Genomic DNA, 20,207 nt, shown 5'->3' on the forward strand with positions numbered 1-20,207 from the left:
ATGAAATGTTGTAACTGAGTCTTTGAGAACTTTGAAATGTTAAATAAATCCTTCCTTACCTACTGCTACTTAAAAGGGTAAGTTTTGTATTTTTCAACTCAAAAGTTATTTCTTTAAAAATATGATACATATGCATGTGCCACACAACACTGTATTCAAAAGTGAACCACTTTCTTAAAACTAAATATATATATTTTGCCCATATTAGAGGGAGGGTATGGGGCAAGGAGGAAAACCTTAAAAAGCATACAAAATAAATCTATTTTTCAAGCCAAGACAGTTGCAGAGTTTTGATCTACACCTTCCATGTTTCCGATGCATGTTTGATACAACATAAGGGATCTGGAAATAATCGTTTTATCACATATGCCTGGTATTATTTTTCACATGGTAAGGATACATTTTCTATTGCTGTGTGAGTTCTCATATAAACACAAAAGTATATCAAAACAAAGCCAATCGTAGGGCTAGGCGGTATGACCAAAATTCTATATCATGGTATTTTCCAAAATAATACCAGTTTCACAGTATTCCACTGTATTTTTTCCCCATGCATGAGTGGATGTTAACCACATTTTCCACTGCAATTACTGCAGTAGACTGGCTAAGAATGACCTATTCCACTGTCATGAGAATTGTACATTGTACAAGAAAACATTTTAATGTGCACACAAGTATTAATACAGGTTTGCATGGCCCCATAAAGTGATAGTTTTCAAGGGGGTGGCACTAATGAAGAGAAGGAATCACATTGCATGACAGATGCAGTCAAAATATAGAGCCTTTTTACTGAATTTAGTTTGCAAACAACTAATTTTGACAACACATTTTCAACCATCCAAAGAGGCATTTAGACTGAGTAAAATATCCAGAGGTGCTTGTCAAAAGTTGTATTGCACTGAACATGTCTTAGAAAAGGAATAAATAGTAAATATGTTTTGTAAACCAACTACACCATCTGTTAATGTTAACAATCTCTGTCCACTGACATGTTGGCTATATGGATTGTAATGGCGTTGGTTATCTCGATCCACCGCTTGCTTTTTTTGTCGTAAGCAGTCCTCTAACAAATATGTCTACAAGTAACGTCTGATTCAAGTGTCCTCTAGCTTTTTCAGTTTTACCTGAGGAGGTGGAGGGTGCCAATCTTAGTTCCATACATTCATGGTACTACAAAGCATGTTTGCGGCTAAGGTGGTGCAGCAAATTGCTCGTCTTGCTGCCTCTGGCGACAACTTTAGCTCGACACCATTTGCAGTAAATAGTTGTTTGGTGCACATCCGACCTTTTAAAACCAAAATCTCCAGACAACAGACGCGGCTCCTTTTTTCGGCAAAAGTTCTTCGGTGTCATCATGTTAAACTTTATCGTCTGCTACAGCTTCAGTTTCAGAATGTTCTCTGTCCATTTTCACCGCTCAATACCTCCACTAATGCATGTACTCCGCTGCATGCGTGTTTAGCGTTGTAGCAGTAAAAAACATCCCCCCTTAAACAGTTTCCCCCTGCGCCACGTTCCGAACATTGTTTAGGCTATTTAAACCGGTATTGCGGTATAAGAAAAATCCATATCATAACAAAAATGAAAAACGGTTTTCGGTATGAACCGGTATACCTCCCTGCACTAATGTGACACAAAAATTTTTCTGTGATTTGGTCTTTTGAGGGGAAGTCACCCCTCCATGGGTAATGAAAGGTTGTCATGCATGAAGGCTAAGTGCTGAGTTATCATGCAAGGCTGGTCTTCTATTAAAATGGTTGAATCCCATAATACTTTTTTTTCTTCAAAAAATGACATGTATAATCTATTTTGCAATGTGTATGTAATTGTATACAGATACAGATCAATACTCAACAACTGTCTTGGCTTGAAAAACTGACATATTTGGAAAGTTCTAAACTATTACCACATGCACCACAGCCTAGAATATAGATAGATAGATAAGATAGATAGATAGATATGAAAGGTACTATCTATCTGAGAGATAGATAGACCTTTATCATCATTGTCATTTTTACAAAGGAACAACGAAATTGAAGGTGCAGTCGACTCAGTGTGAGGCATAAGAGTTAAAAAGACAAGAACAGAGAAAATAATAACAAACCGAATAGTAATAAAAGTACTTTACAAAATATATGAATTGCACTTGTTATATATACAAATTGCACTTGTTGACTTAAGGTCTATATTGCACATTGGGGTAATGATATGGAGCAGTTTTATTCTGAGTTCAGGGCCATGATTGCTTTTCGATAAAAGCTGTTTTTAAGGCGGTTTGTCCTAGTTTTCATTGCTCTGTATCTCTTGCCCAATGGCAAAAGCTGGAAGAGGCAATGACCGGGATGTGATGAATCCTGAGAAATGTCTATTGCTTTTTTGCGGCATCAGGAGGTGTAGATTTGTTCCAGAGTGGGGAGGGTACAACCAATAATTCTCTCCGCTATCCTGACGACCCTACGGAGCGCTTTCCTTTCTGAGGAAGTGCAGCTGCCGTACCACACACACAGTCCGCACGTGAGCACACTCTCGATGGAACAGTGATAAAAGGAAAGGAGCAGATTTCTGGGAAGATGATTCTTTCTGAGGATTCTCAGAAAATACAGTCTCTAATGCACCTTCTTCAGCAGCTCCTTGGTTTTGGCGCTCCAGGTCAGGTCATCCTCCAGCTCAATGCCCAGAAACTTGAACACCGTGACCCTCACCACACAGGCCCCACCAATGAAGAGTGGCTGGATGTCAGTTTTGTTTTTTCTAAAGTCAGTAACAAGCTCCTTCGTTTTTGTGGTGTTGAGGAGCAGGTTATTGACTCTGCACCACTCTAGACAGCCGCTCCACCTCGTCCCTGTATGCCAGCTCACCCTCCTTGCCCACACTGGTGATTTACTTTTTTTAATTCATAGAAAACTTCATTTAAAACACAATTTCATGTGGCAAATGCATACATACCATGTTTGTGAAGAAATAACTTTGACTTGAAAAATACATCAACATATTACTTAATTTGTAAATATATTTTTAAATGACAACTTAATAATTACAGTGGTTAGGCTTAATGTATTCATACATAGAACTATCCTCTTTATTAATTTATAAATGAATATGTCGTATGTGGTACAAAATCAGTGAACCAATCTACATGAAAACTGGAATGGGAGATTAACATGGCCAAATATAAGAAAAAGTTTACTTAAATGGCACATTCTCAACTGCTAACCAGGCTTATTATATAAGTGAAATAACCACGTCATTACTAGACCACAATGCTTTAGCATTTTTGTGTTGCAGCCGCATCATACAAATAGATATGTTTGTGTCACAACAAATCTGAGAACAACTGTTTGAACAAGTGAGTCAGTCTGGTAAGAGCTGAATTCTTGATCCTTGTGAGACTGAATAGTCTCTCAAATTTTTAAATATTGTGTCACACCTTTGCCATATGAATGTGAAAGTGGAAGAGTATGAAAGACCATCTCTCACGCTGACTGGGAGGAATTCAGGAGGTTGACAGGAACATCACCATGAGATTATTGAATCATCTTGCCAACCATTACAGCATCAGTGCTCTCTGCCATCTATTGAGAAGTGTTGTCCTTCATGAATAGCTTCACAGTCTCATGTAGCATGGACTGAAGCCTTCATTTTTGACACTAATTATTATATATACACTGTTAATTGCTCACAGTTGCCAAATGGGTCTGAGATGGAGTAAGACGTGAACTGCCGCAGAACAATCTTCTTTGATGAGTCTTTCTTCTCCCTTAGGGCTGATGGCCACTAAATTTGCACTTAAAGACTATGTGGACAAAGGTGTAATTTATGTATCATAAAAAACAATTTCAAAAGTCACACTACGAGAAAACAGGTGTAATATTATAGCACCACAGCCAATACTAGACAGCCAACTCTGTATTATAGCACCACAGCCAATACTAGACAGCCAACTCTGCCATTTGTTAGGAGCAGCTTAACCATAGAAAGATGTACCATTCTGTCATTGATTTGTTGCTGTCTTACATTTCCCAATATCAATGCAAAATAATACATGGCTGCCCAAACAAGGGTAGGGATTTTTTTTTTTTTTTTTTTAAGTATACCTAGGAAATATTAGACAAGTATACACACCATCTCTAACAAAGCATAGGTGGGACATTCTGGGATACCATCTTTAGCTCAACCCATACCCTATGTAGAGTTACCTATATCACCAGCCTTTACAATACCGCAGATCAACAACAATATCCCCACATAACTTCAAGGAGCACTGATAAGCCATTAAGTTGATCTGTTTTTTCCAATTGTTTTTCTTTTCTTATTTTTGCCTAGTATTTTTCATGCAGGTTTAATCAATAATTCCTGTTACAACTAATTCCAAAATTTATTGTATACATTCTAAGTCATATGTTGAAAAACTGTATGCTTGTTATTTTTAATTAATCAAGGGGAAACTAAATCTCTTAGAAAATAAATAATCATTACCTCAATAAGTAATAAAAGATTTTGACATATATTGTCTAAAATTAGATAATTGCAAACTAGATAAACCATTAATTTTGATCATGGCTTGATTTATTTGTGACTAACTTACCTGCCAATTCTAACCCTAATGCCCTTTAAGGATCCAAGCTTTTGTCCTCGCTATTCATTTGTAATTATGTTTTTATTAATATAAGTAACAGTCAAGTAAAATAATCAGCATTTACTAGTCACCTCAGATTTTTTAAATTAATATATTTCAGTACTATCAAACATATAACTAAAACTTCTGTTCCACACCATGCTGAAACTATTATGAGAGAGGGAAGAAAAAGAAAGTAGAGAGTAGAGCACCTTTCTTTAGCTGTACGGATTGGATAATGGAAGCAATGTCTTTCCTTAATATCTTAAAACTTCAATATTAGCTTTTGCTACTCTACTCAGTACATACAAAAATTAAATTTTACAACTTAATAAACTCAACCATGAATAGAATTGATCCCACAGAACAGTATCTTACCTCGACTGATCCGCCCCACACACATATTGTCTGGAGAGATAACTTCCTGTTTAACTGGGAAATAGTCACCAGGTTGTGGGTTGAGGGGTAAATCATGCAGAATTACAGAAGGATAATCCTCAAATTTAAGTGTTTGTAGTTCTTCTGTGCTGATTGAATGAAGCGTTTGGTATGATTCTGTGATGAAACCAGGCTCTGAGTATTCTGAAGGTGGAACACACTGAGGATGCTCTATTCCATAACCTGTAGGCAAAACATAAAAAGCACAAAAACTTTTAACTTGTGCATACATAAATAAAAATGACTTATTTGTAAGTTCACACACCTGAATGGAATGGATTAAAGCACCTGTTTTTCCATTCTACCTTTCAAAACTACAGATGTCATCTACTGTTGACAGATAGCAGGTTATACTTGTCATGGAAGTTAATAAACATTTATTTTCATAAAATATATTATGCTTTACATAAAGCTATTTCTTAATCTATTTCCAGAACTTCAGCTATCAAACAAAATAAAAAAAGAATACAATAAAACAGTTTGTCTATCACCCTAGATTACCTGTCCTAAAGTAATAATAAAAAATACCATTAAGACAACAAATTTTATGCAAGCAGTATTATCATTTTACTCAAAAAAGACTAAATAACTAAAACAGGCAGGCTGTTTTCAATTAAATATTTGTAAACAACAGCAAGAGGAACAAAAGTAGCAAAGGTTACATGCCACTTGGAGGACATGCATAGTACAATGCAATACTTACTATTAAAGTAATCGGTAGTATAGCGGGATTCCGGGAAGTTAGAGGTCACACCATTGACAGGATAATGCTTTGCAACTTCTAAATGAAAAGAAATTTCAAAGATCAAGAAATTGCTTACTAACAGTGCTCATAGCTCTCATGAAAAAATGCAATTATTTTACATTTCTATTGAGTTCTTATTTTTCATCTACAGCTACTGAACTAAAATGAAATAAACAAATAACTATATGCTTTCTTACATTTATAGAGTTGAAAACTTGTACTGTTCACACATGAACGGCTTCTAAACCATTAGAAATAAGAAATTTGCTGTTTACATAACAATTGTAAGTGATTTCTTTTGCTAATAGCAGTAGAACATATGAAGAGTCAGTATGTACGCTTCATGATTTTCTCAATTTCTCCTTAGACAGTTCATTGGCAGTTCAAAAACAATATAAGGATCATTATTTTTTTTATGGATATGAACTCTGGCATTGTGATTTAAAAATCAGACTAGCATTCACTATCTCTAATTTTGCCAATCTTAGAATTAAAGATATACAGAGCAAAATTTCCTATTCTAAATATGATTTCTTTCTTTGTTCTTTGGAAATAAGAAAAGAAAAATAAATTAGGTTTATTGAAATGCAAAATAATATGTTTTATTAAAACATTAATTATGTAATTATTTGTTGTCGTCTTGTTGATCTCAAAATAATACAACTGTACATGGGCCATCCTCTTCATATTAGTATTATCCAGGAAATTGAGGAAAATTATTTTCTTGCATATGTGTATGTATATATGTGTATATATATGTATATATACATACATATACACACATATATATATATATATATATATATATATATATATATATATATATATATATATATATATATATATATATATATATATATATACACACACACATATACATACATAATATATAATATATACACACACACACACACACACACACACACACACACACACACACACATACATACATACATACATACATACATACATACATACATACATACATACATACATACATACAGTCCTGCGGTGGGTTGGCACCCTGCCCAGGATTGCTTCCTGCCTTGTGCCCTGTGTTGGCTGGGATTGGCTCCAGCAGACCCCCGTGACCCTGTGTTTGGATTCAGCGGGTTGGAAAATGGATGGATGGATGGACATATACATACACACATATTATATATAATATATATATATATAATATATATACATAATATATATAATATTATATACATAATATATATAATATTATATATATAATATTATATATATATATTTTGCTAGTATATATATATATATATATATATATATATATATATATATATATATATATATATACACATATACACACACATACACCGACATATATATCTCACACACACGTATGCATACATGCTTTTGGCAAATAAGCTATCTTGGAAAAATACATGTACCTTCCAGTAGCGTTTCTAGATGGTCCCAAAGTATGTCTCCAACGAAGTCTGGGGCAATCTCCAAAAAACGGTCCTTACCCAAGGCACAAAGGGTGGCACCATTCATGCAAAATTTGTGAAAATCTACATTCTTTAGGCTAAACTCATTCACTATCCATGTCAGCCATTCAGTCACATGGCTCTCTGTCCACTGCCGGGGATCTAGAAATATATAAAAGCAATTTGTGAAAAGCTAGTGGATGTACAATACAATACGACTGTTGCAGCAACACAACAATTTATTCTTTCAAATGGGAAATTCCAATGAACACAGTTAACACTAAACTAAGATGCATTGTCTCAACTAAAACTGCTTATATTTAAAGGGTACGCTCTTTTCACAGCATGAATGAGAAATCATTTATTCTCTTGTTGCCAAGTGTATAACAAGTGCAAACTAGAAATTCATTTTTCACAATTTACACAGTGCATACTGTATGTATTTTTTCTTTATTTAAATGTGAATTGGATTCCTGAGGCTCCAGCTATCCAGACCTAAAAGGCAAACATACATTTCTGGTCACAAAAACCTCAGGGCCCCAACTCTTCTTCAGTACAGCTGCCACACTACAACAGCTTCAATTAAAATTCTTCAAAAGTCATAAAAACATAACTTTCACACAAACCACCCATACACCTATTTCCTAACCCGCTTATTTCAGTTCATGCCTACTTCACACTTACTCAAAATGCCCCACTTTACGCCAAGCCTTAGCAAGTATTTTGTATCTTGATAGTATCCAGATATCATTTTGTCAAATTTTGTTTTCATCTGTTGTTAAAATGTTTTTTAGATGTCCATATCATGACCAAGCAGAAATTCAATATATTAAATCGGCTCCCCTTTTGTGGTTGTTGTATGCAAGCAGAGAAAGTACTTGATTAAATGTGGTCTTTGTCTGTTCATGACCACCTCTCAATGTGGTTTAAGCAATCTGCTCACAATCCATTCCCCTGGTTTTTAATGTGTGAAAAGGTGCTGTCCAATTGTGAATGGATCACTAAAAACATATGTTCACGCAAGGTATACAATGAGCCACAACAGGAGTAATCAAGCAAATGTGTACATCTTTCAAATGAGGGAGTAAACACTGGAGTTATCTTGAGAAAACTTGGGAGGAACGTATAGGCATGCACAAAACCTTTAAATCAAGGTTAGGCATAATGATTGAGATGTCAATTAAAAATACTTACTGATAATCATTATATTTGGACTGCTTTCCCCCATATTTGTTCTATTTATGAAAACCTTAAACCAAAACATATAATAAACTTACATGGTGTTCAATATGGGGTATTCTACACATCTAATTTTGCTTTACATAAAATATTATTATTATCCAGGAAATATAACTGGTAAAAACAGAATGTGAGTGATTAAAATATTGATAAATACACTTGCAGCCGAAACCAACTAAAGAATTCACAATCACTTGTAGCTACTGTCAGCAGGACACAATATTTAATTGTAGTATTTTATTAACACCTTTATAACTCGTGACACAACAGACTAATTATTATGAAACAGCTGTCATGAATATTTTCTCTGCAAGGTGAACTTTAAATACTTATGAAACATCTTTTAAGGTAAGAGAGTAAAAGTGTAAATGAAAGAGTGCAGAAGTATGTAGGAGAGAAGGGAGTACTACAAAATGATAGAAGGAGGAATGCTTTTCTGTGAAAACAATAATTTGTTCACCTCAATGTTATATGCCTGTTTTAATTCAACTATCACCACTGCTGAATATACCATAAACATCAACCAAAAACAAACCTCTACTATCCTATGGCATCACTGGTAAGAAGGCACACATCCAGCAGCTGCCACCTCCAGCAATGATACAGTTTCTCTGTCTCTATACCAGTTTTTCACCTGCAGAAGCTGACAGATACTTATTTGTGTTTGAGGGCCATACAGACGCTCTCCAGTAACTGCCAATAGCTTTTTGGTGTCCCTAAATGACAGGCCAAACTTTTCTTAAAGACAATAAAAAAAGTACAATATTTTGATTTAAACAGTTCAAAGTATAAATATTATTTTTTAAACAGGCCCTTGAATCCAGACAGCATTTTTAAAGCTCATGAATTTACTTTTCAAAATTTAAAGTTCAATTACCATATTGGACTGCTGTCAAGTCCATCCTGATAAGAGATGAGCACAAGGCATTAACCTTAATTAGGCATCAGTCAATCACAAGGTACTCTCAATCCATGTGGCAATATTCACTCACACTGGGATGATTTAGCGCTATGGTTTTAAATTATCCTATAAGTCTGTGCTACCCTAAATAAAAATGCCAATGAACACAAGGAGAATATGAAAACTGCACACAGATAGCAAACAGACCATATTCAGAGCAATAAATCAACACTAAAAAATATACCACCAAAAGTATTCAAACAGCAGACATCTATTACTCCTCTAACTGGGATCACTTATTTGGGCAACTACCTTTGACAACCAACTGTACATGTTCCCCTTATACATAAATGATTAAAAGATGCAACATATTTTTGTATTTCTTGTTGTTTCAAACTTTCCTTTACATACCAACACAAACCACAAAAAGGTGTAAAATACTGTATAATGCTAAAAAATCAAATAGGAGGCAAAAACTGTAGAATTTGCATATTGATGAAGACAACAGAAAGACCTTTTCACATAAGGATTGTATTCCACAGTCTTTGTTATATGCCTACGCTATACATTATAAACAGCAATATTAGGAGGACCACTCATTGTATAGTTAATAAAATAGGTTCTAGAGGCACATTTGATCTGCAAGAGGATGCAAGGGCAAGGGAAACAACAAGGTCAATATAGACCTCTTAATCATGAAAGATCTTACAAGGTGACAATATGGATAAAATAATGTTAGCCATTAATTAGTATATACATTTAACCATGGGTAATTTTGTGATAGTACTAACAATTTTATTTATTTGTTATTATTACAATATATATATATAACTAAACATAGACACTTAAGATGATGATTAATTTTCCCAAGCTTATTTCATGCTAAATCCTCATGGATCACTACAGTGCACTCAAGGGGAAATGGTAGGCTTTGGTTAGTGACATTAGAAATACAAAATTCTGTCCAGTGGCTTAGTGTCTAATCACTCTTGGTTTAGTTTTTCTTTTTATATAATTCTAGGTCAGAAGGGAAACAATAAAATGTGAGAAATTAAAATTTGCAACACCTGTATCTTTCATTAACAAATTCTTCAGGATAACCTTTAGTTTTAAAACCCATGTTTGCAATTTTCTAACTGGGTATTGCTTTATCAAGGTAAGGGGGAAAAGAAAAAAAAAAAAAAACTAGAAATAAACAGTCACGCATTAACCGAACAAAGATTATAATGCAGAAAATACAACATCATCAAAAACTCACAACCCTAGACACAGATAAGGAAACTGAAGCACAGAATTTTTTTTTAAATTATTTTTACCTTTTGCTATTCCAAGACGTTGCTGTACTTTTGCAAAGTCACTGAATGATGCATTTACGGCTTGAAACATCATCTCTTTACTGCCTGGTGTAAGCAAGGGCACATCTCCACATTCAAGGTCTGATGGAATAAAAGAAAGAGCCATAACATGAGTATTATTCTCTGTGAAGACTCACAATCTGAAGCTGTGCTATATGAACTTTTGTAACTAATAATATACTAAAGACATTTGCTTTCTTTTCCATTCTTTGGTGATTTTCCACTTAAAAGCTATAGGTTTTATAAAAGGAAAAAGCAGTTGCTGTTTTTCATTTTTTTACTGGATGATGATCGTTGACAGGTAAATATTCTTCAACTTATTTGGAGTGTATTTTTTCACTGGTAAAGGGTAACTGTAAGACAATTTTACCCTTGCCAGGCAATTACATTTCATATGCAAACTTGGAGCTTTCACAACATAGGGATCAATACCCAGATAAACAGGATATATGCTTTTTTTTCCTCTAATTTTTTCCTACCGCAAACTTCTTTCACATTTAATCAGTACTTTTGAATATCGGGGCTTTGCAGTAAAAAGTATTTGACTATTGAATATCTTATTCAGTAAAATTAGATAATTGGTCAAGGAACTGAATTCTTTAGGAACACTCTGCAAAAAACTTGACGTTATTAGGCACTCATTACTACTGTACTTGGAAATCAAATGTTCGGTTTTGTAACACATTTTATGTCTTCATTTGTGAATGACAGCAGAATCCTAGGCCTTATGCATTTAAGACAATGATTTTTACTTCACGTACAATATTTAACGAAACAGTACAAACAGTTGTATCATCAATTACAATCTCTCATGTGACCTTCTGTGTATTTAGCAAGAATTTATACAGAAAACATAAAATTAAATTAACTTTTCACATCGGAAATCTCTATATTTTACATGAAAATGTTTTGTGCATAAACCTGCATGATTAGATTCTGTGTAACAAATATGTAAATTTCAAGTGTCTAGGAGTTAGTTAGTTAACAGTGTATGCTTCTTGTTTCAGATCCAAGTCAACATTGATGCCAACAGCTACAAAATCAAGTACTGTGAATTCTTAACACCTGAGATAATCTTATGCTAGGACCCTTCATATGTTATACTCAAGATTTGAACTGCCAAGATCTACTGTAGTAGGATGTATCTTCAAGATGAACCAAGGTCTGTCCAGCCTTCAAAGATTATGGCAGAAGATACTGTTGCCAACAATTGATTCATGCGACAGAAGAAAATGGGATTTAAATATCAATTAGTTGAACCCATTTTTCATGGAAATTTCAACATTATGAGGATCTCTGCAAGTCAAGAATGAGCAATGTTAGGCTAATTAATTCAGACTGAGAAATTCAAGAAGCACTTCAAAAATGGAAGGAAACTTGGAATCATGACTATGATGCAGAGACCAAACAACAATCAAAACAATAAAAGCATGGTATTCTTCAAAGCAAAAGGAAACTAATGGACAAAACTAGTGCTGGCAGCATCTTGTGTAGAATTTATTAAGATGCTGAAGGTATTGTCCATATTGATCACATACCTCGAAAGGTTCACATAACCAGTCAATACTATTCTCATTTGCTCTAACGTCTGCATCATTCAATTATGGAAAAAGTACCAAGGAATACTGTTACCCATTCTGTTTCACAACAGAACCACTTGCTGAAACTACATGAGTTGCAAAAGCTGCTCTGTCAAACTGTGAAACCACACACACTCTGTTCTCTAGAACTGACACCATACGATTATCTTCTGTTCCCCAATCTGAAGTGAAGCCTCTAAAGCAGGGGTGGGCATATTCAGTCCTGGAGGGCCGCAGTGGCTGCAGGTTTTTGCTCCAACCCAATTGCTTAATAAGAAGCCCTTATTGCTCAAGTAACACTTCAGCTTCACTTTAGTTGTCTCGCTCATTAAGATTTTGAACACTTATTGCTTATTTTAGTCTTAAACAGCTGTATTCTTGGTTTTGAATTGCTCCTAATTAGCAATACCATGCAAATGACAAAAGAGACCAGCATTTCTCCATTTAGCTTGTTTTCATTTATACCTGTGTGTATTTATCACACACTATTTGGTTTAATTAAATACTTGGAAGGAAAGTGAAGAGAAAAAAGTGAAGCACTGAGAATTACTCATCTGTTTTAGACTTCAAATCATTTGGAGGATATCCTTAGAAAGGAAAATAAATCTAGGATATGAGAATGACCTGACATGGCAGAGTTAAAGCACTAGCAAGCCATGCAATTAAATAATTGACAAGGATTGGTTTTTAATTAAGCAACTGGGTTGGAACAAAAACCTGCAACCACTGCGGCCCTCCAGGACTGAATCTGCCCACCCCTGCTCTAAAGGATTTGTTATGTCAAGTCAGTCATAAAAGAGTGGTTACAAAAAAAAAAAAAAGGTGGTGCAGAAAAGCTTTGTGAACATCTTAACAGGTGTATTAGTAAATACGTCCAGCTAAAGGCTTTCTGATCCCTCTAAGGGTGTGCATTTTTATGTATTATACATATACTCACAAACATAGACCGCCACACTACATACTATATACTATATACAGTATATTAGACATAAACACACTCATGCATAGATGATACATACGAATCTATTCCAGGGCCCCCTTTCAATACAATACTAAATGCAGCTATGCTAGAAGATCAGAAATCAATCTATCCTGCTTTGAAATACATACTATATCTGAATGACCTCTAACAGCTGATATCATACCTCAGGGCCAAACTGCCCAGAAATTAGAATCACCAACATGACATACACGTACCGCAAGACCCCCCTTATTCTATCCAGCATATAACAGAAGGCCTTAGATACTAATTAATGAAGTAGATCGCCAAGTCTACCCAGAATGTACAGAGGCAGACACAGAAAGAGCAGTGTATTCCAACACAACAGGGGTCAGTTTCTTGGAGTCAAAGGCTGAAGGTCAGGCGGGTGATGTCACACAGTGCCTTTCTCAATTGCAAACCTCTTTTGAAACAAGGCTACTGTCCTATTATCAACCACCAGGGTATCAGAACTGAAACAGAGACCTCTTTCATAACTTAAACAGTCCATGCTGAGAGGCAACAGATTTGATTAGATCCTTCAGCCTTAGGGAAATAGAGTAGAAGATAGCGTAATTCTGACAGATCTATATATGGAAGATGAAACTGCTTGTGGAACTTCTCCAAACACTTTATGCAGCTTTAAAAAGCATTTCATACACAGGTAAATACATTTATCATCATAGTCAAATCAATCAATTCCCTTAAGCATGGACAGATGAAATATGTCAAATATGAACTTGTAATTCTTTCAGCTAGTCTGACGTTTCATGTGCGGGGGAAAAAAGGAGAGATTTTTTTTTTCTTCAGATGTTGCAAGCATACCTCTGACTATCATCTGAGCAACTGAACCATCAACGGTATCTTACAATGACTCAAAAACGAATCATGTTACTAGTCACTTTCTGTACTAAACACTAACCACAAGCAGCAGTAAATTAATCCAAAATGTTAAATTAAATCAGTTTTATGAAGTTTAGTTTTCAGGTTGCTCATCTTAGCTTTCAAAAATATTTAGGTTTTATAGTGCAGACTGTTAGTAATGTCTGATGACAAGATAAGCCTCCCAAGATTATGCACAAGGAATAAAATATCAATAACATACTGCTGCCCTTCGTCAAAATGTACAAAAACCCTCAGTGCCACTACATCAGCAACTAAAAGTTACAAACATATTGCATTAAGTTCCTTCAATACACACCAAATAATGTAGTACAGAAAAAACATCTGCAAAAAATGCACGGCATTATGCTAGGTATCTTAAACATTGTGTCATGTGCAGAAGTTCAAGACTTAAACTTAGAAAATGCATACATTAAAAATGTAATAAAAATATAAATACAAAATATTCAGGTACTTTTTTTGTTGTTGAAAAAATATTTGCAACCTTAAAAATAAATGTAGAATATTCAGATACAGTAAGTATTTTTCCCCCAAACCTGACTATAGCTTATTTGATCAGATCAAGCAGACATCGGTCTAAAACTGTTCAAAATCTTATTAAAACAAGTTTGAACATCCCCACACTTTAACAAGCTCCTTTCTCTCTCTCTCTCTCCCACACAGTTCTGAACCATTTGACATGAAGGCCTTTTACACAAAAGCAAAACCATTTAACATGAAGGCCTTCTCAAAAAGCACCTCTTTAGTGTGACATTGTGGTTACAGCGGGGGCGCTCATTGCTTAAACGGTACTGTTTTCTTAAAAAATAAACCCATTATGACCCTTTTTTTTTTTTTTTTTTTTTTAACTTTTCTGTTTTATCTGTCACTACGAAAACTAACATACATTACATATACACACACACACACACATCAACGTTTTTCAGAATTTTAAAGGAATGAACCAAGAAAAAGTTTTTTGTTTTTATTGTGATTTTACCAATAAATTAGTATTTTTTTCTTTCAAGATGCAGCATTTAAAGCCAAATTAAACAATTACAACAACTCACAACTATTACAAGGAAGTCAGGAAATGCAACTAGGAGTAACAAAATTCCTTTGTTGTTTGACTATTATGGTTTCTGTTAAAATGTTATTTTTAACCACTGACATATTCTCTGAAGCATAGTTTAAGGCTAGTTTTTGAGAAGAGATGGGCTTCAGAGACCTGTTTTCTAGTTTAGTATTTTGATATACTTTGATAGCATTTTAAACAATACAGCTATGTTTTTATGTTCAAAAGTGTGTGTGTGTGTATTATATACACATATATGCACACGCACACACACGCACACACACACACACACACACACACAATATATACACATATTATATATTCTGTATGTTAGCCTAATAGATTATTTTGCTTTACCCTTTAACAGAAAGTTCCATTCAACATTACAACTCACTGGCCTTTTACACAGCAGTCTGATACATGCTAATTTATGTACTCCGAATTTATGTGCATTCTGCAATCTAGACATTGCTCCACTACTGTGTCATAGACCAACATCATTCTTGTTTACAGCTATTAATTCCTTAAGCTAGACTTGTGTGCCGTGTTGTGATAAGAGGAAAGATTATCTGGAACTTTTGTTACTTTAAAAATTTCTCCAAACATAGTAGCTGTTATGCTTATAGTTGTTTTAAAGGTCACTCAAAACTGCTTCTTGACTGTATATTGCTATCATAAAAGCTGAATTTACTTCTAAAAAAGCATTCATCCTGAAATACATTCAGCTTCCCTTTTCACACATCTAAAATGTATTGTATACATACATACGTACATACATAATTTAAATACAACTAATGACTAACTTTGAAAGCCAAAAGCATACACACACACACAATGACATAAAAAATATGTTGTCCAAATTGTTGAGTTCATCCTTAGTCTAATAGAATAATGGATGAAAATATAACCAGTCACATAATTTGTGCTCACATGTTTATATATAAATAGAATGTATACCATGAATTCTGACCTCACAAAATAAATAAAAATATAAATCAGATGTTAAATATACTGAGATGAACTAATAACTTCAAATAATACACTGTTATTCAATACTGACTTCTTTATCAAAAAAAAAAAAAAAAAACACATTTCAGGAGCAGTGCCAGCCTCGAAGAATATACAGGTCAGAATAACATTGACAATGTGTAGGCTTACCACCCAGACCCCTAACCTTAACAAGTGGTTTCAGGATAGTGGCATATTAAACAACATAACCTGTATTAATTCTAAAGTTAGGCTCAACATGTTTAAAGGTTAAGAAAGATTATTTTTCAAATAACCAAAAACACCTCCAACCACACCAGATCTGACAATGAAATGAAAATACATAAGTAAAATGCTTTAACACATAGCATAGCAGATTTTTCAACCTTTATAAGGATGGATGGATGGATGAAGTAAAGTCAAACTTTGATCAGAGTACAAGTATTCCAATCACATAATAAAGCAACACTTTTGATGATGGTTATTGGAATCTTATTCTGCTGCAAGCTTAAATGTTAGTACTATTCACTGAAGTATATTGTGAATTAGTAGCTCTTTTACCCTTTAATAAGAACAAGACAATATTGCATTAAATTTATATAATTTTTATGTCACATTTTGTATAAGTACACCTACTATAAAAACATAAAAAGTGAATGTCTGTATGTGTGTGCAAAATGTTTTTCATACTAAAGCTGTTGCCACAATTTGGAAATTTGTGTGTCAGCTACTACTTACAAGTATTTGTTCTATGTTGCACGCTTGTTGATTGCAGCCCATGCAAGTCCACATGCAGTTGGATTGTCAGTTTATAGATGTGTGCAGTAATCCAGATTGATGTCAAAATGATGTTGTCTGTTTGTGAACAAGAGTATGGATCTGTATAAACAGAAATTATGAATTGGCCCTCACACTGCGGGTTGTAATAAAGTATTCTACTGTAGAATGTTTCACAACTTAGCTGAAGAACAATTGTTATCTCTCTTCCCTCCAAACCACCTCTCCAATAACTGGTCTTCATTTTAACCTACAGAATGCAAACACCTTTGCTATTAAACATTGCAATTGCTCATTTTACAATTCTTTCCAGTTATGGCAATCAAAGCTACCATTAAAATACTGACCATCCATAAATAGTTTACCATTTTTAGCAAGGTAATCCTTGTCTTTTGCTTTTTTGTAAGGTAAAGGTACAAAAATACATTATTGTAGCTGACGGAGTTCGCTATTTCAGATTAAATATGCAAATACACTGTATATCAAGAAACACTGAAATGGGTAACAGACTTTTACAATGTTCTAAACCTCCAAAACAGTGCTTCTCAAATTCTGGCTAGGTTGTACCTGCCTACAGTTTTTCATTTTTACCAACTCCCATCTTTCAAAAGAACGCTAACTTTAATTAAAGCATGTTGCCATTTCCTAGTTTCCATATTAACTATGTCACTCCAGAAACTCACAATTAGTTTTTGTTTCACATTTAAGAAGAGGACTAGACAAGTACAGATAATAAGAAAAGTTAAAATAAATTATTAGGAGGTTTAATTTTCCTTTGAAGGAATTCACAAATGTCTGTAAACAACTCGTACATATGCTCGGTATCTGGATGGAGTTTCAATTGGGTACTCTGGTATTCCTCTCACATGCTAAAGTCATGTATTTTAACTCCACTGGTGAGTCTAAACTGGCCATGTGTGAATGTGGGTGTTTGGGATCTACAATATACTGATGCCCTCTCCTGTGTACCTGTAACACTGAATTGGTTTGATAATGTTACATTTCTATCTTTTGAAATATTTTGTCATAATTTAAGCTACTATGTACATCTACAAGCTCCTTATTAAGTACTATATATGGCAATATGTGCCCATTTTCATTTGCAACTTTGTATGCTAAGCTTTAAATAAACTGTTATTTTTTGAATAAAAGGTACTCCATTACTAACATTTGTGGCCAAAAAACTTACCGTTTTTCTTACAAGAAATAGTTAATCAGTGGAATTTCTGACTATAAAATGACAGCAGATCTGTGGATAAACCTGAAGTCACCAGGCAATGAACTGGGAAGGTTATCTATGGTGACAGCAATGCTGATGTCTACTCTATTTATCATTTGGATTACTGGGCGGCTCCAAATCCAAGTGTATACTAACAATTGGGGGATCACCTTTTTTAGATGCCAGAATACTGTAGCATGCATAACAACACATTAGATACTTTTATCAGAGTAATAAACATGTTAGAATATCAGAGAATTATGAACAAAGCTCAGAACTCTCAAGAAACACTATATGAAAATGGCAAATGCATGTAAAACAGAATGTGCTTTAGACTGAAATTAAACATAACCTCAGCAATACTGTCAATACCCCAAAATTTCAGAACAGCCAAATAAATGGGGCTTACTGATTTTTTCTTATGTACATACCAGACTGAAAACTAACATCAAAAAGATATCAGGCACCAAAATAACTCAGCCTGAAGGATCTATTTTTTTCCCCTTTTCTTTAGAAGTGAGGGACCACTGAGAAACTGCCAGGATGCTCTTATAAAACTGTAACAATCTTAATTCCTAAATGTAACACCTCTATTTGCAATAGATGAATACCAAAGAGTAAAACCACTGTGTGAAATTTCAAAACTGTGAGCCAGTTGAATGGCTCCATTATCTAATATTAAATCAGTATGATGTAAAATAAGCTAATCCTAAGGAAAAAAAAATATAGAATTAAGTCTTAGGGATTCCTAAAATTGAGGACATCAAAAGGAACAATAGTGACTTACTGTTGTACTTCACAAGATTAATCAATGCAGTTAAACTTAGTTAGCTCTACAAAATGACGCAATATCATTTCTAAGAAACAACAACCACACAGAAAGATTATGAGAGGTCAGTCTCTGTGTTGTGTCAGTACATCTGCTATATCTTCTGGGTTTTACTATAAAGCAAATATCTGTGGCTGCCTAGTGTGTTTAGACCCATCTCTGCTGTTAAGGATAATTAGTGATTGCTGCTTTTAAGTGGTTTGTCAGTTCAATAGTTTAGTGGGGCTGGAGGGAAAGAGGGAGGGAGGGCTTAAATAGCCGATGTTAAATTATCAGATTGATCAAATTCCCAAATGATTGCTTTCACTTCATCACAAATCACGTGATCAGTGAAAAACTAACCTATAATTTAACTCCTACAAAGCACTGCTTTTGTTTGAAATTCATCCCCCAAAGATAAACATAATTGCAATATTTAATGCACAGAAAGTAAGTATATATTATCTTAAAACCAAATTAATTGTTAAGGTAAAAAAAATACTATTCAATTAATGTCAGGTGTTAATAGGTTTGCTGACAGGGTAACCAAATAAAACATAAACCAGTACTTGAAGAAAGCTGCAGGCGCACATTCTGGTATGTTTGAGTGCAAAAGAGAACCTGCTCTATACAGCTGACTAGTCCATTTCTAGAGACACAAAAACATTACACTATGGCAAGTGATTCACATTAACCCACCTACTGGAATGTCACTGGACTATGAAGGAAATGGGGGGCCCAAGTGGTAAATAGTTTAAAGGAAGCACAAACAAATATGGTACAGAAAACATCTAAGTCTAAAAGGGTCTCAGGCACAAAGCAACATCAATACTACCCACTGTGCCACTTTCTAACAGTTCAATAAGAAAAAATGACAATAACAAGGATATTCAGCAGTTCTATTTTCCAGCGACTGAATATGAAACACACATTTGCAAGGGAGTCGATAAAGCACTTATCTGTAATAAAGAGTGCAATACGATTGATCCTTAACAAAGCTGAATAATTAAAAAAAAAAAGGTTTAGGAGGGGGGAAATTATGACTGTTCCAGAAATTAAATTCACTTGTGCAAAAAAAGTATTATTTATATATATACTGTATATATATATTTATTAAAAATGTCATATGCTGTATTGAATAACTTACTATCCACCA

The 20,207-nt window shown here is 34.3% G+C and overlaps 1 protein-coding gene across 2 annotated transcripts in view; it reads right to left on the reverse strand.

Moving 5' to 3' along the window:
* The window catches only part of ets1 (v-ets avian erythroblastosis virus E26 oncogene homolog 1), a 112,791-nt gene that overhangs the window by 18,477 nt on the left and 74,107 nt on the right, over positions 1-20,207 (reverse strand). For both annotated transcript variants that reach the window (XM_028810346.2, XM_028810348.2), the window contains 4 exons: positions 10,706-10,825; positions 7,211-7,411; positions 5,757-5,834; positions 4,994-5,236 (listed from right to left, as the gene is read on the reverse strand). In XM_028810346.2, coding sequence (XP_028666179.1) covers positions 4,994-5,236; positions 5,757-5,834; positions 7,211-7,411; positions 10,706-10,825 — 642 coding nt within the window. The remainder of the gene's footprint in view (positions 1-4,993; positions 5,237-5,756; positions 5,835-7,210; positions 7,412-10,705; positions 10,826-20,207) is intronic.

This window comes from Erpetoichthys calabaricus, chromosome 9 (assembly GCF_900747795.2).
Source record: "Erpetoichthys calabaricus chromosome 9, fErpCal1.3, whole genome shotgun sequence".
Lineage (NCBI taxonomy): Eukaryota > Metazoa > Chordata > Cladistia > Polypteriformes > Polypteridae > Erpetoichthys > Erpetoichthys calabaricus.